General features: G+C 62.7%; 1 protein-coding gene across 4 annotated transcripts in view; it reads right to left on the bottom strand.

The window, feature by feature from the left end:
• The window catches only part of PRKAR1B (protein kinase cAMP-dependent type I regulatory subunit beta), a 107051-nt gene that overhangs the window by 20017 nt on the left and 64510 nt on the right, over positions 1-22524 (bottom strand). For 3 of the 4 annotated variants that reach the window (XM_046668521.1, XM_046668519.1, XM_046668522.1), the window contains 3 exons: positions 14010-14071; positions 13449-13495; positions 5349-5507 (listed from right to left, as the gene is read on the bottom strand). In XM_046668521.1, the coding sequence (XP_046524477.1) occupies positions 5349-5507; positions 13449-13495; positions 14010-14071 (268 nt within the window). Of the gene's footprint in view, positions 1-3373; positions 4002-5348; positions 5508-13448; positions 13496-14009; positions 14072-22524 lie in introns of those variants that run through there. The other variant, XM_046668520.1, reaches the window with a different exon arrangement.

Below are 22524 nucleotides of genomic sequence, written 5' to 3'. Positions count from 1 at the left end.
GGTGATGGTGGTGATGGTGATGATGGTGGTGATGACAATGATGGTGATGGTGACGCTGATGATGGTGATGGTGGTGGTGATGGTGCTAATGGTGGTGGTGGTGGTCCTCAATGAGTACCCTGCAGGAGGGCTGAAGGAGAGGGTCAGCACGCCCCCGTTCCAATCCCAGACCACCCAGAACTCCCCACTCTCTGAGATCAGTCTCGCCCCCTCTAGGCCTCGGTTTCTCCATCAGGAGAGTGATTGATCTGCCACCGCTTTCTCTCCGCCCGCCCCCTGACCCCCCACACCGCTCTGCTGGTGCCGTCTACACCTCAGCCCAGGAGGGTGCTTGTCTGTTTCCCATCGAGAGACAGAGAGATACCAGCCTCAGAGACGGGGTGAGACCTCTGCCGTCAGGTGCTCACCAAGCTCCAGGCCACGGCGGCCCCAAGCGCTGTCCAGATTCCCGCCCTGTGAACGGCCAACCACAGGAAGCCCGGCCAGGACTCCCACGTGCTCCAAGGTCACAGCGCCTCGCGGGTCAGCCCTTTCCAGGCCCCTTCAGGTGGGCACGTCCCCGCCTCCACTTTATGGGGGGTGGGGTCTCAGAGGGGTGGTAACCTGCACTGTCCACTGGGCCGCTGCATGGTGGGATCGGGGTTGAGACGGGACGGCCCCGTTCCAGAATTGCGGCCACACCACGCGCTCTGGCTGTGCCGGAGCCCCGAGGTCAGACTGCGCTCGTTCACACGCTCGGGTCCTCTCTCCTCCGGGGGGCGGGGACGGCCTGGCCAGCACCCTGCTCCTCCCATGACCACCCACCACCTTCACGTCCAGTCCCGGAAAGAGGCTCAGAGGCCCCACAATGTGCCCGCACTCGGGAGCCGCAGTGAGAGCCGAGTCAAGGTGGCCACGGGGCCTTGTCACTGTCTGGTCGGCGCGCTGCTCGGTGCGGCCACTTGAGCCCCGGCTCGACGGCCCCGACCGGCCCACTCGGATGGGAGGACCTCCCTGGCGCCCGGTCCAGGGACCACAGCGACGGGGGGAGGAGTCCTCGGGCTCCAAGAGGCCAGCACTTGAAGTCCAGTGGCCTTGTCTGGGGAGAAAAGAGCCCCTTGTCTTGCAAGTCTGAGCAGATGCCAGAAGTGCGGGAGGAGGCGGAGCAGGGAGCTGGGAGCCAGGACGGGGAGGGGCCGGACGGGGTGGACGGTGGAGCGAGGACGGGCCGTGCGGCCGGGAGCAGATCGCGGCTGCTGGGTATGCGTTCTCCAAAGCTCAGAGAGCACGGGGGACGCGGCCGCTGTGCATGCGCGGTCGAGGGAGTCGCCAGACACCCCGGGGTGGGAGGGAGCGCGGGAGGCCTGGATCTCGAGGGAACTCAGCCCGGGGCTCACATCCCTGCCCCTCACGTGGGATCCACAGGCCCCGAGCAACCTGTCCACCTCTCTGAGCCTCAGTTTCCTCGTCTGGACAATGAGGGTGTCGTAACTCCTGCTCCGAAGGGTCCCAAGAAGGTTATGGGAGTGGACATCGGTCAAGTGACTCGGCGAGGGGACCCCAGCCCTGCCGACCCCCAGGCCTCGGGTCCCCACCTTCTCTCTGTGGCTCGGGGCCAGAGTGCAAATCCCCATTTTAGAACCCTGGAGGCGCCCTGCCCTCCACACAGCAGCCCAGAGACACCCCCGGGCCCCTCCATCCGGGGAACCCAGCCCAGCGGGTCCAAGTCCTGGTCGCCGGACCAGACGGCATAGAAGGTGCTTCTGCACGGCCGCCAGCTGGTGGCCACCGTGGGGACGTGGCACCCAGGCCGTCCGCGGACGAAGCTCGAGGTCTGTCCAGCGCTGTGTCTGCATCGGGGGCCGGCCTGGGTGCCCACGGCAGCTGCAGCTCCGCCCGGCCCGAGCCGTGCCCGCCGGCCGCGGAAAAGGCATTTCTTTTGAAAAATAATTTATCTTTCTCGCCGAGCTCCCAGCAGTGACGCGGGCCCCACGGAATGCGGGCGTGTCTGCCGGGAACCTGAGACCTTAAAGCTCGCGGCCACGGCCCCATCCGTCTCCCGCGCGGGACGACAGGTGGAGGCGGCCCCCGGGGCCCTCGGGGGAGGAGACCGGCCTCAAAGGCGGACCGGGCGCCCTCCTCTCGGACGGTTTCCATCCGTGACCGAGGCAGCAGGTGAGGCCGGGCTGGGAGCCTGGGGGCTGCTGGGACCCCCCGAGGTGGGCTCTGTGCCAGCGCGGCCGGTGACGACTCCTGTGTCACAGCAATGGGGCCGCGGGGCCCAACTCCTGGGGGACGCCCGTGGGCTCCCCGGGGAGTCTGCCCGAGGACCCAGGCTGGTCGGGGAACCCAGGGGCCGGGCTGGGTCCCGGCTCGGCTCTGCCCTGTCTCCCTGGTCCCTGCCCTTGGCCTCAATTTCCACATCTCTGTGATGGGGTGTCGGATGGGCCGGCCTCAGAGCAAAGACTGGAGAGAGGCTGGTCCACACGCTGCCCCTGGGCACACCACCTCCTGGCAGCCCCCCGATGTTTCTCCAGCGGCTCCTTCATCATGACCCCGGCCCCCCTTTCCTGCAGGGAGTGGAGTGGGCACCCCAAACCTGGTCCCGGGGCAATCGGGCCGGGAGAGGGAGAGACGACACTTCCGACCTCCCACCTCCCCACCCGCAGACCAGGACCCCGCCCGGGGGCTGCCGTTGCCTTGTTTACAGCTGGAGATGGGGAGACAGGGACGTGAGACAGAGGGTCCCGCCCCTTCCCCAGCACTGACCCGCCAGCACGTGGCGCCAGGCCAGACCCGGACCCCGGCCCGGGGGCTCTCTCCACCCGCTGTCCAGGGGGAGGCGTTTGTCCTGAGACCAGAACCTAAAACGTCTGGGAGTCCAGGCCCGTCCCCACTGAGCACCGGGGTCTGCGAGGAGGGACACGTCCCAGGATGCACGCCGTCTGGAGTCTGGGAACCCGGACCACCCGTGAGGGCCTGCTGGACCCCGTGTGGCGGCCCCTCTGGAAAGGAGCACGAGCCGCGGGCGGCCCCAGGAGGAATGGACATGGGGGTCCCGGGGGAGTGACTCGCGTCCCCAAATCTCCCCCAAACGGCCCCCCACTCTGAGCGCCCCCTCCCCTCACACGTGAAACCCCGAGATAAGCCAAGGGACCTACTCCGCGCCACTCGCCTCCGGAGCCGGGCGACGGAGCCCACCGGAAAGCCCTGGGGCATCGCTGTGGACCCCGGAGGGGGTTGCAGAGCAGACGAGAAGGCGATCCCAGTGCCCCCCAGCCCCACTTCACAGACGGGAACCAGACACCCCGGCCGGTGGGTGGGGGTCTCGGGGCTGTGGCTCAGGACCCAGTTCCAAGGGTCTCGGGCGGACCCAGGCCGGTGGGGCCCTGGATGCCCAGCTTCTGCCCCGAACTTTACGTTCATTAGTTCCAAACACATGGGTCCCACGTAGGACTCAGGGTGAGCCAGGCGTCCGGAAGCTTAAACAAAGAAGTTCGGGGAGCCCCGGCTCACGCCTGGAGCCTGGGGGAGGCCGGCCGCCCATCCACGCCACATGGAGCCGCTGAGGCAGAGACGAGACAGATGCTCGGGGTCCTGCCAGCCCGAACGTAGGGCCCCCACTACCCGCCTGTGTCCCCCACGGCGTGTTCCAGCTTCGTGCTAAGTGGACGCACGGCCGGTCCGCTCAAGGTGCGGTGGATCCATGGAAACCCACCCAATTCGAGGGCTGATGCAAAAACAAACACCGGCCCACGGACACTCCCTTCCCAGTCGCCCGGGGCTGTCATTTTCTTTCCCGAGACGCTCGGGGCTCCGCAGACCCGGCTATTCTTAGCGCTCAGGGACCCAGAATTAAAACAGAGGAAACGCCAGCTGCCTCGGTGGTTTGGGAACTTCCCTGAAGAGGAGGCTTCGGCCACAAAAATCCCACAGCTGAGAACGACCCACAGGCGCGGACGGCGGGGGCGGAACCACGGCTCACGCAGCGAGAGGGCCAGGTGCATCCAGAGACGGGACCACTGTGGGGTTTAAGACGAAGACGAGAGAACCGCCTTCCGCCAGGATCCGTCCTGGGGGCAGGAAGTCCTCCAGGCTCACGCTGGGACTGAGCTCGGGGGCCTGTCCTGCACCGGCCTCTGCGCACCATCCCCCAGCCGCCGCCCCTCCCTGAAAACGGCACAACGGCACCGCCCGGGCCGGGCTTCGGGGAGACAACCCGGCCCCCGAGGGCACACGCAGCAAGCCCAGGCCCGTCCAGCCGCACGAGCGCGAGCTGGGGGAGGCCCAAGGTCTCCCGGCCACCTGCTCACCTGGCCACCTCCCTCTGGTGGATCGGGACTCCCAGGACCCAGCCCCACGGGAGCCGGTCTGAGCGCACACCACTGCCAGCGCCCAGGGCCCACCAGGGCTCCCGCCAGAAGAGCGCCAGGCCCAGCGGTCACCACGGGTGACCAGGGAGCCAAGGAGCGTGGCTTCCCAAAGGCCGGGGTGCTCGGCTCCCAGTGGCCTCCGCTCAGAGATGAGAGGGAAGGGACTAGGGACCTGTGACCCCAAGGGGTCCCTCCAGGCCTGTGGCCGGCCCGGACCCTCTGGCTCCCTGCATCCTCCCAGAGTCGGACACCCTCCGTCCTCACCGAGGTGGCCCCCAGCCTGGCCCAGGGATAACTGGGTCCCAGTCGGCTCTGGCCCCAGCAAGGGCTCAGAGATGAGGCCTCATAGGGGCACTGGGTTCGCGATGTCCCCGATGTGTCCCCGCACTGAGAATGGCACCGGCGGGCAGGACGTGTGGAGGACGAGCCTGCCTCCTCGCCCTGGGAACGGCCCTCCCAGCTCACAGCTCATCTCCAGAGCTTCCCGGGAAGGTGGGCCCAGGCAGCCACTGAGTCAGTCACTGCCTGACGGACCCACCGTGGGCCTGACGTGTGCACATGCTCATGCTCACACCGTGTCCCCTGCATGAGGAAGTCTGGTCCCGCCTCGCCACCGGACCCCTCACACCTCTCCTTGCTGCACCACCTTGGCGAATGGTTTCATTCTCAAAGTCACCTCATGATCCAGGATGGCAGCTGGAGCTCCAGCCATCGCCACCAGGTTCCAGACAGCCGGAAGGAGAAAGGGGAAGAAGGCAAAAGGAGCTTCCTCGGATGGCTGCCTGCCTTTAAGAAGCTTCTAGAATCCCTCCCAACACTTTCTGCCCATCTCCCAGGCCCCGTCTACCAGGGAGGCCGGGGAACAGCCTTAGCCAAGCACATCCCCAGGCGGGTAAAACGGGGCTTCCGACGAGATGCTCGGCCCTGGGTGGGCGGCAGTCTCGACCGGCTGGCCTCCGCACCCCGGGAAGCATCCTGCACCAGGGCGCCACTCACCATGAGGATGCGCCGGTAGCTGTCCCGGTCGATGCCCCAGAGCTTGAGGTCGGTCTTGGCTTTCACGGTGGCTGCCCTGGGGGTGCCGTAGATGAGCGCCAGCTCCCCGAAGCTTCCTCCCTCGCTGATGCTGGTCACCCACTCTCCGTTCACGTACACCTTTGGGGAGCAGAGGAGACGTGTCATGGGGGCCATGGGGTCCCCCCAGAAGGAGTCCCTGCGGGGAGGGGCGCACACGGCTGCCGCCCCAGGCCCGTTGCTGTGGGCAGGACCCTGCACCCCGTCCCCGGCGTGGCCTGGATCTGTCGGCCAAGGTTCCCAGCCCACCCCATCCCTGCTCGAGGCCGCAGCTGGACGGGCGCACAGCAGCTCCCGGGTCCGGGCAGCAAAGCCCAGGAGGAGGGTCCCCGGGTGTCAACGCCCGCGAGCCGGGCCGGCTGGAGGTGCAAACGAGCCCCGCCCGCCCCCCGGGCAGGCCTTCCATCCGGTTCCTTATCAACTTTCGATTGACCACTCTGGGCCTCAGTTTCCCCACTGCACACCCAATAAGCTGGACCCGACTCCCCCAGGGCGTCCCCACCCCTACGCTCGACCCCAGGCAGGCGCCTCCACCTGCGCCGTTTTCATTCATGAGCTGCCCCTCGCCCCACCTCCACCGGCACAGCCCGCTCGCCCGGAAGGGGCCATGCTGACCGTGTCCTCCCCTCGGCCACGCCCAGGCTCCCCGGGCCTGCAGTCAATGGGCGCGCGGGCCGGCCCGGCTCGGGCTGGGCCGGGAGGAGCCCGGGACAAGATTCCCTTTCAGCCGGCGTGGGCGCCGCGCCCCGCACACTGTGCCCACTATGCACTGACGGCGCGCGCTGCGCGTCCTGCGAGAGCAGCACAGAAGGCGTATTATGCAGGTTCGGTGCCTATAAATTGACACAACGCACCGTTTATTCGCTCAGCGTGTCAAAGAGCTTAAAGAATCGTTCCCGTTGGCGAGACGGGTGCGTATCGGGAAAGGACGGATTGCGGGGAATCATGGAAGCAATTCTTACTGGAATCAATGGCTCATTATCTCCACAATAACCGAGGCACAGAGCTGCCTACGTGCCAGAAACGCCGTGCGGAGCGGGGCCCGTTCACCCCCGACCTGGCCCGACCGTTCCTGGAGCGAAGTCGGGGCTGCTGGGCACCCGGGGAGAAGACACCAGCGTCCACTGGACGGGGATCCGAAGGCCGGGGCGAGAGGCGTGAGGGGCGGCCGGCAGCCCCTGGCTTTTAGGGGTGAAGGGACGGCACGCAGCCTCTCGTCCTCTCACAGGGGACCCAGAGCCGGGGGCACGAGGACGACTCGCCCCGGGCCTCCCGCGGTTCCGTGACATCCCGTGCGCGGAGGTTTAACCCGCCAGCGCGAGCGAGCACGAACCCCGCGTCGGAGTCCACCGCTCAGATCAGGTACGAACGTTTCCAGGTCCCAGGACCGCCTAGTGTCCCCTCCGCCCGGGGACGGGTCCCCACGGTGACACGGGGCACGTAGAAGGAACCGCGCGCACCGCCTGCCGCCACGTCTGCGAGCGCTGGGTTCGGCGCATCCGTTTCAGGGCCGTCCTGTGGGGACGACGGTCTGGAGGTCCGGCCGGGACACGGGACGCCCCATCAGCGTCCTCGCATGTGCCCCGCGTGCCCCGGGCGGCGTCTGCCGTGTCTCAGCAGGGCCAGCCCGAGGCGGCTGCACCCCAACTTTCCGAGGTGCAGCCCCAAAGAGCGGGCAGGGCGGCTGCTGCCGTAGGGCGCGACCCAGGGGACCCCCTTCCTCACCACGGCCCCCGAGGCATCAGAGAAAACCATTGTGCAGAGCCGCGGACGGGCCAGGGCTGCCCCACGGAGCACAAAGGGGCCATCCTTCTCGGGACACTGGCCTCTGTCACCACGGCCGGCCCGGCGCCGGGCCCCACCCCCGCTGGCAGACGAAGGGGCGACTTTTCGCTTTGTTTCATTTTGTTGTTATTTCTTCTTCTTTCTAAAGAAAAACGGTGGGAGGCCCCACAGGGCTACATTGATGCTCCCACCATCGGCTGCAGTTTCTCGGGCTGGACCCGGGGGCTCCGATCTGGCTGCTCCACATTCATTCATTCATTCGTTCATTCATTCGTTCGTTGGTTCATCTGTCACCCCCTCAGTGCCCGGCACGTTCTGACTACACGGTTCCCAGTGGACGGCAGGGGATGCGGGTTCACAGGATCAGCCAGGACACAGCACATAAAATCTGCTCTGAGCCGTGAAGAGGACGGGAGGCAGAGTCTGTTCATACAGGCGTCTCCTCAGAGGTGAACTTGGCCCAGCCCTGTAGGGCCAGGGGCCACCGTGCCAAGATTTGGGGGAAGAGAGTTCGAGGCAGAGGGACAGGACGTGCAAAGGCCCTGGGGCAGGACTGAGTTTGGAGGGTATTGGATGCAGCAAGACTGAGGGGGAGAGAGATGCCGATGGGGCAGGAGCGGCGGGTGGGGAGGAGGGAAGGGCTTGGACGCTATTCTAGAAGCAACAGGAAGCCAGAGAAGGTGCCAGCGGGGCCGACGTCACCTGGCTTACATCTGTGACGCTCCCTCTGGTTCAGCGTGAACGGCCTGGGCCTCACCAGAGGGGAGCAGGGAGGAGCGAGGGGCGTCCAGGAGACACGGCCCTCGACCAGGTCCCTCTGCAGGTGGACGGTGATCAGGCGGGCCGGCTCCACCCAGGAGCCTGTGGGGACGCAGAGTCTCTGCTGAGATGGGCCCCCGGGTGGTCCTGATACAGGCCCGAGCCGGACAAGCTCTGACTCTGACCTTGGGGGGCACAGAGGTGGAGACGGCAATCCGACTGAAGGAACGGAATCTGCTCAGTGCAACCCCAGAGGGGGTCCCGGGTGGCACTGGGTGGCTACTGGTTCGGGGACCCCACACGCAGACCACGGCCACGCCAGCTGCCGAAACCACACAGGCAGGCAGCCGGGGCAGCCCGGGCCGCAGAGCTGCCAGGAGAAGGCGGGGGTCCAGGCTCGGCTGCCTGCCCCCAGCCCCGGGCATCTCAGGTCAACACGTGACACCACAGAAAAGCCCAATGGGGTCGAAATAGCCGTCTGGGTAACTGGAGACAAAACACCAGTCACCTGAGTGACCCGCCAAACCGAGGAAGGGGGGGCTGTGTGGCCTCGGCGCCCCAGCTCCCTCCATTTCTCATGCCCCGCGGGCCGACCCGTCGCAGCCCAAGCCAAGAAATAACCCAGGCGTGTCATCCACCAGGCTGCTGTTTTTGCCTTTCCTGATGGTGAGAAAGAGCTAATGGCCCGTCTCGTCCCGCCTTCCCCGGGTCCCGCCACCAAGAGCCTCGGGGCGTCCGTGCAGGTGAGTGGGCACCTGCGTCCAGGCCACTCGGCTTCCCCAGGTCAGCCCGGCGCGTCCCTCTGGGCAGCACCGGCCACATCACCTGCCATCCCTTAGCAAAGACACCCCTTCCGGAAGCTTCCGTGGGCCCGGCCACGTGGAACAGCCGCACGGGCTCTGTTTCCACTCCTTGGCGGGGCAGGCCGCCAGCCACGCTCCTCCAGCAGAACCCCACACCTGTCGTGGCTCCCGGGCCTCCTCCTGCACCCCCGTTGACCCCACACACACAGAGGTCCCCCTAAAGCAGGGTGTCATCCGGACCCTGGCTGGGTCCCATTCCAGAGGACAGTCATTACCAGCTGAGTCCGAATCAGCCCCCAACCACAGAGGGGCCAGGCCCTGGACGCACTCTGTGGGTAAGACGGTACCAGAGGGCGCTGAGACGTTACAGGAAAAGCCATGGCCCACTCTGGGCCCCAGCCCCACGGCGTCCAATTAATAACGGGGGGCTAACAGAGGGCACCCGGGAAGGGGGACTCAGAGAAGGAGCTGCACCCCCATGTTCACGCAGCTTTGTTCACAATGAGCAAGAGGCAGAACCACCCCGGGGCCATCAGTGGGTGATGGATACACACACTCGGTCCATCCCCACAGGGGAATATTACTCAGCCCTAAAAAGGAAGGAGATTCTGGCAGCTGCTCCAACATGGACGGGCCTGGAGGAGACTGTGCTGAGGGAAATGAGTCACAAAAGGACAAACCCTGTAGGATCCCACCTGTGTGAGGCCCCCGGAGAGGTCGAGGTCATAGAGACAGGAGGTCGAAGGGTGGGGTCAGGGGCCGGGGACTGAGCGTTCCATGGGGACCAAGATTCAGTTTGGGAAGATGAGAAAGTCCTGGAGGCGGACGGTGTGACGGCTGCACGACGACGTGAACGTGCTCAAGGCCCCTGAACTGGGCACTTAAAAGTGGTTAAAAGGGTAAATGTTATGTTACGTGTATTTTACCAATTAAAAAAAAAAACAGAACGCCAGGTAAACAGTGAGCGACAACTGGCCGCGACCCAGGGAGCCGTCAGCCGTGCGCCCCCCGTCCCCGGGATGCGGCTCAGAGGCCCCCCCAGCGGTGGAGGCCGGAGACGCGCTCCTCCCATATCTCGGGTGAAACGGGGGTGACGCGGGACACAAAGGAGGGACCCGAAATGACAAGGCCTGGGAGGACTGGGAGGAGCCGGCCTCCAGCACAACCGTCCCCGAGCCGGCCGGCCGGCAGCCGAGGGTCCTTTCAAGTAGAAATGCTATGTTCCATGAATAAAACAAATTGGAAGATATTTTTGGTCTCGGAAAAGCGGATTATAGCTCTTGGCAATGCACACGCGGCCACAGGCGCTTTCGGCCTCTCCCTGGAAAACCACAACTTAAACGGGACCCGGCGCTCTTGGCACCCGGGCACCTGGCCGGCCCCTCGGGGCCACTGGTCGGAGGGCAGCGTCCACCCCGCGGGAGGGAGGGGGCGAGCGGGACGCCCACGCGGAGCCCCACCCGGTTAGAAGGCCAGAGTCGGGGCCTCCGAGGGGAACCCGCCTCCCGCGGGGCCCGGGCGTCTACGGGGCAACCGGGCGGACGGCTGTCTCCCTCCCCGGCCTGCACCCCACTCGGACTCGAGGGCCGCCCTCCAAAACCTACCCACTGGCCCTGACGGTCCTCAGGCCTTGGCTGCCCCGTGCCCCCCGATGGTCGTTGCCCTGCGCCCCCTGGAAGGCAGGTCACAGCAACGGGCAGACGGGGCGCTCGGGCACCGCGAGCGGCTGCAGCCCCTCCCTCGTGGGAGCAACTATCAGAGAGGTTGTTGCCGCCCACGACCCCACAACCCCCCAACCCCACGGCCGAGAGCCTCTTTCCCATTCCACGCCCCTGACTGAGCGTCTCTGAGCCCCTCAAACGTGGCCTCGCCCACACGGCCACCCGCCCAGCGCCGCCCGTTTACCCTGCGTGGCCGAGCCTCCCACATCACAGGAGGGCGCCCCTCGGCCCTGCACGCCCGCCCGGCCCGGCTGGAAAATCTGAGGAGGCATGTGGCCTCGACGGGCATCACGACGACCCCGCAAGTCACCGCCTCGGCCCTCGGGGACCGTCCTGAACCCAAGGCTGCGGAGGGAAGTGGGCGTCCACCCTCGGGGCCGGGACATCCCGGCTCTGCCCGGCCAGAACAGCCTTATAGCCGCCTCTGTACCTGACCCGCCGGGCCGTGGGAGGCGCTGGGTCTGCCGAGACAACATATTTGGGGAATTTGGGTTACGAGAAGGTGACCTCGCTTTTTCTCGTCACAAAATCACCTCCACGTGTGTCCCCAGCCCCACCCCGAGGGACAAGCAGCAAACAACGCGCCCGGGACAAGGCCGGGAACCCCCCTCGGCTCAGGGCTCAGCCTGACCCCCTCCTAACGGGCCTGGGGCCTGGCTGAGACCTCAGGGGCCGGGGGTCACAGCACAGGCCAGGCCAGTCCCCACCTCACGCCAGACACACAGGGAGTGAGACCCGGGGTAGTGGGCGAGGCCACGTGGCCCGTCACAGTCTGCAGACGGGGCCGTCCTGCTGGACCGGAGGGAGTCCGGCCGGATGCGAGGAGGAGGAGGAACAGCCCTTCGAAGACGCTGATCGGTCACCCCAAGCTCAGGTGACACGAGTCGGCACCCTGCAGACTCTTGGGAAGTGAAATGGAAAAGTCTCTGATTTCCATGAACACAGGAGAGAGAAGAGGACCCCGGAGGGGAGGAAAAGCAAGATCCGGATCCTCGTGGGGCTCCAGTCCGGCGGGGAGGGGTCTGGCCCTCGGCCGTGAGCACGGTGGAGAGAAGAGGCTCTGCCTCGACCGGGGAGGAACCCGGCGTGGGAGGGGTCTTGAAGGATGCATAGGAGTTCGCAAGGCAGAGCAGGAATAAGAGCAGAGGGACAGGAGGGGTAAAGACCCAGAGGCAAGATGCTCATTTGTGAATTTCCCGCTTATTGGCCATCACCCCCCACAAACCCCCAAGGGCAGAGGCCGTGTCCCCGCCACCCATACAAGTGTGTTCTTAGGGCTTTGCAAGCTCTCGATGGACATTGGAGCAAGAAAGGGAAGAAGAGCAGAGAGAGGTAGGAGACCAGCGACGGGGCAGAGAGAATGAGGCGGAGAAGGAGCCGAACAGAGAGAGATTAGGGCCGGCTGGAAAGGCCGGGCTCTGACCCCGGAACAAGCCGACCCCACACCTCCCAGGGCCGGCTCTGTCCCTGGGCACCTCTGAGAGCTGGGGCGGCTCCAAGACGGCTGGGCCCGAGGACGATGCCCAGCTGGGACGCTGGCCGCATCCCCGTCTGTCTTCTCTATTTCCTGGGCTGGTTTTTTTTTAACCCCGAGTGAAGCCAGCAGGAGTTGACTTTGTGGCCTGGCAGTCGGAGCCCAGGGTCACAGCCCCGGCCGCCTCTCCTCCCCCCTCCTCCGCACACTTCCTCTGCGGCCCTGGGCGGCCCCCCCCGGCCTTGGCTCCTGCCTCAGTTTCCTCTTTGGTGGGAGACAGGGGCCCATCCCACCCTGAGATGAAGGGCTGCAGACGCCTGGCTGGGGCCGGAGCGCAGGCCGGAGAGAAACCCCGGCTCCCAGTCTGGGCGGCTGCGGCTCTGGAGGTGCTCTGAGATCCCCACGGTGAGTCACTTCCTGTGCTCCCGGCTCCGGAAGCCGAGAGCCGCCCGCCCCGGTTCCCAGAACGCGGTGACCACGGTGGACACAGGTGGGCTGCCCGGAAAATAAATAAGTAAATGCCCCCCAAAAATAGCCCGGGCCGTACCGGAGGCCGAGCCTGAAATAACTCGGCTGGGGCGGCATCGCCGGGCAGAGCGGGATGCAGGGCCCGTGTGTGGTCAAGGGGGCGGGCGTGGGGGCCACCGATGCCCCATCCCGGGTGCTGGCATCTGAGGCCCGGAGGAGACGGGGGCCAGCCTGGGACGTGGCGGAGTGAGGGTCCTGGAGCATGTGTCCTGACTGTGCGCCAGGACCGAGGACCACAAATGCCGTCCCTGCCCTTGGGGGCTTCCTGTCTGCGTGGGGGAGGCGGTGGGGGGTCAGACAAAAGGGCACGACCCCGGAGTGCAGTGGGCACAGGAAGGAGGCGTTCCTCCTCCTGACACAGGGCGAGGCTCTGCCACCCGGAGCAGCCCCGTGAACTCGCGGGTCCCTCATCTCTGGAGACGGGAGAAAAAGAGTAAAAAAGAGCAAGAGTGAGTGAAAATCAGAGAAAATGACATTCCTCCGGACACACGGCCACGGCCCGCGCGTTCTGAGGACCGAGTGCCACGCTGGACACAGTCGGTTCCACGTACAGTCAGGACCTTGGGGGTCTGTGGACGCTTAAGAAGCGTTAACACCAGCGTGGTCGACTCAGCCGACGCCTCACGGGCCGCAGATTCGGGCCGAGTCTGGTCCCAGGAGCCACCAGGGACGGCAGGCGGCGCGCGCAGGAGGGGGACCACGGCCACACGGCGCCGCCCGCCAGCGCTCCTCCTTCAAACTGTGCTTTCGTATTTTTACAGAACCTGTTAAGTGACTGTGTTACTTTTCTGGATTGAAAAATTAAACTAAATTTTTTAAATTAATTTTTAAAATAATTAAAAATGAGAAAACGTGTGGCTCAGAAAGAAGGCTTCCTAGACCTGAGCTTATCGGTGACCCGACGGTGTAGAAAGAGGGCATATCTTCCCCAAAACAGTTAAGGCGTACTCACATCCACTTCCCCTTGATCAATCACGTAGAAGTTGTCTCCTTCATCGCCTGAGACAAGAGAGGAAACAGGACAGTTGGTTTAAGGCCAAGGAGACAAGTTGCAAGTCTTTGTTTTTCTTGGGAACAGTGTTTCGACACCAGCTACAGAGCGATACTGGGTCTATTTTTCAAAACTTTAAAAAAGACACATTGTATCCATTTAACATGTGCAACATTGTATCCATTTAACATGGGAAATGGGATGATCAGACCACCACGCACCCAGTGTGCTGATAGCACACGCTCTCCTCGCGCAGTCACGGGGGCTGCGTGTGTTGACCGCACCTGAGATCCACTCTCTTCGCGCATTTCTGGTGTTCGCGACCGTTGGCTCATTTTTTTTAAACGACGAGATTACGGAAACATACGGGGTTCAGTTTTGTCATGCAAACCGTTCTTGTCTCCAGAGTGACTTTTCTCCAGGACAGACAAGGAGAGTTTCATATCCATATATTTTTATAAGTGAACAGCCCGTTTTTTTCCCCGCCGTCGACTTCGGCTCAGAGAAAGAGAGGGAACGTACCTTGCTGTATAACGGTCTCCCCGGCGATGTGAGTGACGGGGAACATGGCGTCGAATATGTCGCTGGAAAAGAAAACAAGGCCGAGTCAGGGAGCCGCGGTGGCGCCAGGCACGGAGCCCAACTCTCTGAACCCCACACGGGGCCTCACGGGCCTGTGTTCACCGGGAAATGGAAACGCATGTGAGCTAAAGAGGGAATAAAACCCTTCACGACCCCTCCGTCCAGAGAGTGGCTCTGACCCCGATCCTGTGCCAGGACAGGGTTTGCTGTTCGGGGTTTTTACAAAAACGGGATCACTGAACACACTGCTGGGGACTCCAGTTCGAAAGCAAGAGTGACAACGGATCGCGAACATTTCTCCTGTCGGAAAAGGTGGTTCTGCGGGACACGGCAATCGGTCCGGACCTGTTTTCTGCATTTTTCCAGGCAGAGCACTTCCTGTCAAGGGGGTCCTGAGACCCGGATGCGGGAATGGGACGTGAGTTTGGAGTCTCTGCTCCGGTTGGAACCAGACTCTACAACAGGCTGACTCCACGAGCCGCCGAATCCGGCGAGGCTGATGCGGGGGGCTGCACCACCTGGGCAGCCTGGCCGTTCAACGTCCTAAATTTGGATGTGAACTGGCAGAGTGCGAAGGGGAGCGAGGAGGATGCATCCTGGGAAAGATGGGGGACGTTTTATGCGCAGGGGTGCAACCAGGACACAGGGTCAGAGGTCAGGATCTAGATCCCGAAATGCAACGACCACCCGTGGAGGCTGCCCCGGGAAGGGTGGAGCCAGGGCCCCTTAGGTAGGAAACGTGGGCTGTGAGTGCAGGATGGTCAGCTGACTCCCGTCTGGCTGTTTAAGAAGGGGATTCTGGGGGCCGGCCTTGTGGCCTAGTGGTTAAGTTCAGCGCATTCTGCTTTGGTGGCCCAGGCTCGGATCCCCAGCGCGGACCTACACCACTCATCAGTCGTGCTGTGGCAGCATCCCACGTACAAAACAGAGGAAGACTGGCACAGATGTTAGCTCAGGGCCAATCTTCCTCAGCAAAAAAAAAAAAAAAAAAAGGAAGGGGATTCTCGGAAACCTTCGCTGGCCAGGGTGGGCGAGCCTCAGAGGGGCTCACAGGCACCCCCAGGAATCCAACTTGAAGTCAGAGATACAAACAGCACTGTGCCCAACGCCCCCTGTTTCCAGGGCCTGGCAAACATAAGGACAGCAGCCGTCTCCTATTTAAGAAACGTTTCTCTCTCTCTCTGAGAAGGAGGGCGGCACCATGGGGAGGTTTGCGGCCCCTTCCTCACGGGGCAGTGACGGGCCTGGAGCAGCTGCCCCACCGTCCAGCCCCGGGTGTCTGTCCCTGGCCCGGGCTTTGATTCCTGGCCTCAGCATGCCCGGGGAGCATCCGCGGGTGCATCTGGCCACTGTTTTTCAAATTGCGTTTCTTCAAAGCCACAACGTCAGGGCTCTTAAAGTGAGCAGGCCTTTAAGAAAGGATTTTACCATTCCTCCCTCATTAAAGCTAGAAAACTCTTAACTCGTAATGGTAAAATATCTCAAAAATGCCATAAATAATGAAGCAGAGGCCAGAACACCCCCTGCCCTCCGGCGTAGACTGAATAAGTGTCCGACGTCTCTGCTCCAGGTCGTTCTCCTCCGGGAAGGCTCACAGGAGGACCCCGACCCCCCACACACGCTCCGCGCGTCACCTCTCAGCGAGGCATCTGTGAAAAGCGCCCTCGTTATTCGGCGTCTTTATCATCCACGCCCGGGTACCGTCTGCATCTCCCTTCTCCCTCCCGTGTTTTCTGAATCGCGTCCGGATGGAGACACGAAAAACCGCCGGGAGGACTCCATGGCGTGAACACACGCGGCTCGTTCATCCGCTCCCGCCCGAGGACGCTTCCCTGTTTCCGCGGTCACAGACGGACGGGGCCACGAAGAACGCGAGGGCTCCCCAGGAGGAGACAGGCGGGTACGCACGCCCGCGCCCCCATCACCTGGGGCTCGAGTCCCACCTGTGCTTCCCCCGCAAGATGCAGGTCCCCAGACTGGGTGGCTGGGCGCTGGCATCCGTCCCCACAGCCTTTTCTGCACGTCCAGGTGCGTCCACGCCGCCTGACCCGAAACCCCCCCGACCACACGCATCTCCCCGTCTATCTCCCGGCAGAGAAGCAACGTGGGGAGACGGAAGGAGCCGAACCCCTACTCTAAACGGCGAGGCCGGAGAACCCAGCCTTGTCCCCAAAACGACCCGATGCCCCCGGCTCGTAAATGGCCGAGGCTGGAACCAGACGGATGGCCGCAAGCGCTCTGCTCTGCCCGTCCCCCAGCGAACGGCGCCCCCTCCTTTTCCATCGTCCGCATCCTTTCAGACAAATCCCGCTCCCTTCCACCTTGGGAGCCTTTAATGGCACGAAAAGGCACCGTCCGTACAAGAAACACAGCTTTCTGTTCGAGTCTGGAGGGCTCCCGGGTGGAAGGGGAGGCAGGAACGTCTGGGTTCCAAGAGAAGCCCAGGCGAGGGCGCCCACCCGGTCCTCGCCTCATCGCGGTGTCTCTGTGGACCCACAGGGCGCCTCCACCAGAAGCCCCCCAGGTCGGCCCAAACAGCCCGGATGTGACCTCGAGGGCAACACTGCTCTTTATTTATTGGGTCCACCTATTTGTGTCACTTCAGGTCGGGGCTGGTCCTCAACCCTGTCGTAACCTCTGTCTTCTGTTGTAAGCCTCTGGCTTCTGGTTCCACCTCTGCAGTTCCTCCCAGAATAAGGATTTTAAATGTGGGAAACGAGATACACAGAAAATCAAATGAAATCATCGATATCGAAACACGCAAACGACACAAACGCGGATGCGACAGCGGCTGACGTGCCCGCTCACGAGGGAGGGAAATGCCAGCGTTGGTGAGAGGTGAGCGAGGATCAGACAGCAAGTCTTCCCTCCCGAGTCCACAGACCCCTTCTCCGGCCCCCCGCCCCCTGCGCCCCGGGCCGGCCTCTGAGTGGGGGGTGGGACCCAGCACGGAGCCCCCGCTGGCAGGGCTGAGGCTGCAGACGGTGCTCAGTCAGGATGGTGTCCGGGGAGCTGGCCGTCTTGGGCACCAGCCACACCCTCACCTGGACCCAAAGGGAACCTCTGTGATCTCGGGGCCCATAAAGTCCCAAAGGGGTGGAGGCCTGTGTGGGGTCCCAGCTCCCACCTGGCCCATGTCTCAGAGATCACAGCTGTTTGGAAGTTTCCACCCAAATCACTCCCCATCCCAGTGCCTCTCCCTCCCCGGGCCCCTCAGCTCTTGCATCCTCACCCTGCTGCTGATGGTTCCCTGACAGTGGGTCCTCAGTACAATATGGATGGAAGGAAGGAAGGATGAATGGATGGTGGATGGTGGATGGATGGATGGATAGATGGGTGGATGGGTTGATGGGTGGTGCGAATGGATGGGATGGTGGATGGAAAGAGGGAAGCATGGTTGGAGGACGAGCTGCCTGTTAAGACAGGTTCAAGTTACTAGATCAGCTAGGATGAGTGTGGGTCATTGACAAAGGCCCTGCTTGCTGAAGCCATTCTCTGTCACAATGATAGCCGTCGATCTTGAGTCCTTAGTCTGAGCCCAGTGCCCTCCCCCCAAGATGAAGCCTCATCAACGTTCTCTCATTGGAACCTCACAACCATAGAGATTCGTGGGCCCCCATTATCGTTCCCACTTTACAGATGGGAAAATAGAGGCTCAGAAAGGGTAAGTGACTTGCCCAGGGTCACACAGCTAGCTTTGGGTGCAGTGAGGTTGACCACCCTGAGAGGCCCCCAAAAGGCCCCATTCATTCATCCTCAGAGGACGCGCAACAGGTCACTCTGGAGTGGGGGTCTCGGCCCCCCTCTGGGAGCGCTCGTCAAGGCACCATCCGGTGTGGTGGGTCCACTCGGAGGGTCCAGGCCCCCAGGACGGAGGCAGCCCCAGGCTCTTGCTGGCAGGACGAGTTCCCCCCGGAGACGCCCTCTCCAGGTCCTGGGAAGGTCAGACACTGCCCGCACTTGCCAGACAGGACTGTCCGTCCACCCGGGAGCCTCGCTGATGGGAGGCCTTCCTGCTGCACCTGCCCAGGCCACGCTTCCACTTCCGGACAACCCTGGCTGCCCCCAGGACCCCGACGCCGCACTCCCTCGGCCCCCGGGCCCAGCGGGTAACTCGGTGGGACCCAGAGCTCTTCCCTGAGAGAACCATGTTCTGGCAGCCGGTGGTCTCGTCCGAGGCACCCCCTCCCGAGGCCGCTGTCTGCGCAGCATCGTCAACCTCAAAGCCGAGAACTGTCCCCGTCACACCCGACGCCCGAGCGTGTGGCTCTTTGACCGTCCACACGGAACCGACGTTTTCAACGACACGTTAAAGGTGAGGTCTGACCCTCAGGTTGAATCGCCAACTTGCTAAACTTCCGGAAAAAATCGCGCAAATGGAGCCGCTCCATCCTGGGCATTTTATTCCAGCCAAATAAAAGCCGTTTAAGTGTTGGTCGCAGCTAATCCCAACGACAGAGAGAACTTCTGGTTTCCATTTATTTTAAATCTGAACGCCGCCACCCTAGTGCCATTTTAAAATAAGACCGATGGGGCCGGCCTGGTGGCGCAGCGGTTAAGTTCACACGTTCTGCTTCTCGGCGGCCCGGGGTTCACCAGTTCGGATCCCGGGTGTGGACATGGCACCGCTTGGCAAGCCATGCTGTGGTAGGCGTCCCACATATAAAGTAGAGGAAGATGGGCATGGATGTTAGCTCAGGGCCAGTCTTCCTCAGCAAAAAGAGGACTGGCAGCAGTTAGCTCAGGGCCAGTCTTCCTCAGCAAAAAGAGGAGGATTGGCCGCAGTTAGCTCAGGGCTAATCTTCCTCAAGAAAAAAAAAAAAAGACTGATTCTTGACTTGCAAGTAAATGTTCAGAACACTTGTCGTTTAGAACGGTTAAGTTATTTTTTACAAACCGGCCAAACCCACCTGCCCCTCTAGGTCAGGACCAATCGGGGGCCCTGAACTAGAAGCCAACTCAGGGTGACCGAGAAGGCTCCCTCACCCTCAGACGAGGCCCCGGCCCCGGGAGCAGGTGCTGGCCGTGCCTGGCTCCGGGCACCCACCTCCGCTGAGAGCCACGTGGCCACAGTCAGCACCGTCCACCAGACATTCTCCGGGGTGTGAAGAGTCCTTGTCGTCACCTCTCGTCACCTCCGGCCACCCCAGCCCCTGAGCCCTCGGGGGTGTGAACAGAGGGGTCGAAGGTTCCCTGACAGTCAGAGAACCCCAATCCTGGGGTCAAATGCCAGCTGGGCTCCCTTTCAACCTCCAGGGCAGGTGGCCTAGGGATGAGACCGCGTGGGGCTGGGGAGGCAGGATGCCCGGGGCGGGGGACCCTGGGACGGTGTGGCCAGCGCAGCCTCCCACGGCCCCGAACACCAGGGCTGGGCAGAGAGCTCCTCGCAGCGGCTCAGATCAGCCTCAGGCTGGGCCGCGGAGCCGCCGCCGCCCTCCGCCCACCGCGCTCCTCTCCTGCAGGTCAGGAGCACATGCCGGCCCCCAGGCCAGGCTCCGGGGCTCCAGGGATAACCGCAGTGGAAGCTCTGCCACCCGTGGATGGGGAGCATCTTACAAAATGCCGCCGAGCCTGCGTCCGGCCAAGATCGTCCCAGGAAGACTCACGGAAACGCCCCAAAGTCCAGATGGAGCCACCCTCCACACTGAATGGTCCGGCGCACGGGGTCTCTGCAGCTCAAGGGCCCAGGTCCCCCCACTACAAGCCGCGGGCGGGCTTGTCCACAGAAAAAAGGAGGGCCGGGTGGGATGCACCCCGGCTCCGGGGACCAGCGCTGTCCTCGCCCGGCCAGGTCGCAACTTCAACCTGGGCAGCGGGGCTGGTGCGAAAGTCCAGGGGGCCCCACTCTGCTCCCCACGCCAGGACGGCTCTAGGGAAGCAGAACCCCCAACTCTCCCTCGTCCCCCCCGTGGGACGCCCCACCCGGCCCACCTCTAGCAGCGGCACCTGCAGGGGAGGGGCAGGGGCAGACGCAGGGGCTCGCTCAGCCACTCGCTCAGCACCGGACCCCGAGGTTCCCGACAGAGCCACAGACGGCCCATCTGGCCACACCCCTATTTGTGGGACCCCCCCCAAGTCTTAAACCTCACGTGCAAATTTGCGTCTCTGAGTTCATGATGCCCGTGGATCCGTTCGTGCTTTATTTGTAATTTATCCCCCGGCTCCCCACTTCTGTCCCCTGCCCCCCCCCCCCCCCGGTGCTGGAATCTTCTTCTTGCTGCTTTTCAGGCGTCCTCGTGCATTTCAGAAATCGGCTGCTTCTCGGTTAGATCTTGCGAACACTCTCCCGCCGTCCATCACCGGGCGGTTCACCGTCGCACGAGGTCCTTAATTCAGCAGACGTCTCCCATCTAACGGAAGCTCGTTTTTAGCTTTCACGGGCTGTGCTTTGCGGGTTTTACGTGAGAAAGTGCAGCAAGAGAGGAAATGTTCTCCTACAGGACAGGCTCGGCTGCGGCTGCCACGACGGAGACCACAGGCCGGGCGGCGTAAACAGCAGACATTTATTCCTCCCAGTCGGGAGGCCCTGAGTCCGAGATCAGGCTGCGGCCAGACTCGGTTGCTGGTGAGGGGCGGCCTCCCGGCTTGCAGACGGGGAGAGATGTAAGGGCCATCACGGGGGCCCCTTAGGGGTTAGGGCTCCAGTGGGAACATGGTTCAGTCCACGGCAATTACCTCCTGCTGAACACGGGTGTCACGTACACACCTGGGTCTTTAGAGCACGAGGTGGGAGATGGGATTCTGTTTTTCCCCAAATAGTCAGTCAGTTTTCCCAGCACCATCTACTAGTCAGTCCATCCCCGAATTGCACGTCCACCCAGCACACACCCTAAGTGTCTGTCATGGGGTGAATTTGCATCCCCACAAAATTCATACAAAGTTCATACAACGAGCTGGGCAGGTTTTCTATTTTCAGGGGCAGCGTTTGCTCAAGTTGGACAGAATTCACCCATAAAACTATCGGGATCCACGTGCCTCTTTGGGAGGGAAAGTCTTTGGTTACCATTTAATTTCCTCATTGATCTCTTCAGGTTTTCTATTTCTTCCCATGTCAATGCTTTCAAGTTAGTTCCCAACAGTTAGAAGTTGAGAGAGTTGGAGCTGGCCCGGTGGCTCAGTGGTTAAGTTCACAAGTTCCGCTTCTCAGCGGCCCCGGATTTGCCGGTTCAGATCCCGGGTGCGGACATGGCACCGCTTGGCAAGCCATGCTGTGGTAGGCATCCCACATATAAAGTAGAGGAAGATGGGCACGATGTTAGCTCAGGGCCAGTCTTCCTCAGCAAAAAGGGGAGGATTGGCAGCAGATGTTAGCTCAGTGCTAATCTTCCTCAAAAAAAAAAAAAAAAAGCTGAGAGAGTCATAAAAACCCAAATGTTTCACTTTTCCTTGAGAACAATGGAAGATCTGGCAACATGGGGCCTGGTTCTCACAAAGGAAAAATGCAGCCCACCCCCAACCTGGTGGGAGCACGTGCTCCATCGGCCACGATCCCATCACCCATCACTTGATTCCTGACACCTCCCCCGTGCAGCCTTCCAGGTTTGCAACCCCTGCCTAAGGGGCTCACGGTCCAGTGGGGGCGAGGGATGTGTATGTGGGACTTCATCACAAGGGGTGGGGTCATCCTTGCGACAAGCGCATCTCGGGGGCACCCCGGGGAGCTGGTGACACTCCTAAACTCAGGGACTGAGTTTCCAAGGAGCAAACTCATCTGTAAAATGGGCGCAGGAACACGCCCACCCTCGCAGCATCGCTGGGAAGGTGAACCGAGAAGATGGAAGCACCTAGCAGATACTGAGCGCTCATGGTGAGGAGCCACCAGCATCGTTTCTGCTGGTCCCAAACCCCGTGCCCACAGCCACTCTGAGCCCCTGCTCCCCACCCCGCTGAGATGCTCGCCACACCCCCGGATCTCCAGGGACTGACGCCAGAGGAGCACTCCGGGCCCCTGATCTCAGCCAGTCTTGCGATCCAGTTATGGCTTTTTATTCTCCTTCATTGGCTTACGTTTCTAATAAACTTCGGAAGTGCAGCCGGAGGTGGCCTGACAGGGAGACATCCCCCCGACACACACACACATGGAATCCGCAGGAGGAAACAGGTTGGGCCAGTTCTCAGAGCCTCAGCCACCCAGAGTGGGGCAGGGGGCAGGGAGAGGGGCGCCCAGGGGACACTCAAAGCTGCACGTGGACCCGGCCACCTGACCCCCTGCCGAGGCTGGGGACACAGTGGGGCTGCACCACAGGCCCACATAAAACCTGCCACTCTCCCTGACACCTTTCCGGATTTTAGGAATAGCTCTGGGGGGTTCTGGGGATTTTAAGCAAAATCGCCGTGACGCTGGCCACCCGTAATAAAGAAAGGGAACCGAGTCAGCACTTGCAACACTTCTGTATCTTTATTTCTGGGAAACGTCAGACTTTCAGAAGCACGTGGTGGGTGGCAGGCGGGGGGG

Source organism: Equus quagga, chromosome 7 (assembly GCF_021613505.1).
Source record: "Equus quagga isolate Etosha38 chromosome 7, UCLA_HA_Equagga_1.0, whole genome shotgun sequence".
NCBI classification, from domain to species: Eukaryota; Metazoa; Chordata; class Mammalia; order Perissodactyla; family Equidae; genus Equus; species Equus quagga.
The sequence above is the reverse complement of the archived record's forward strand: the minus strand, read 5'-3'. Positions and strand labels throughout refer to the sequence as shown.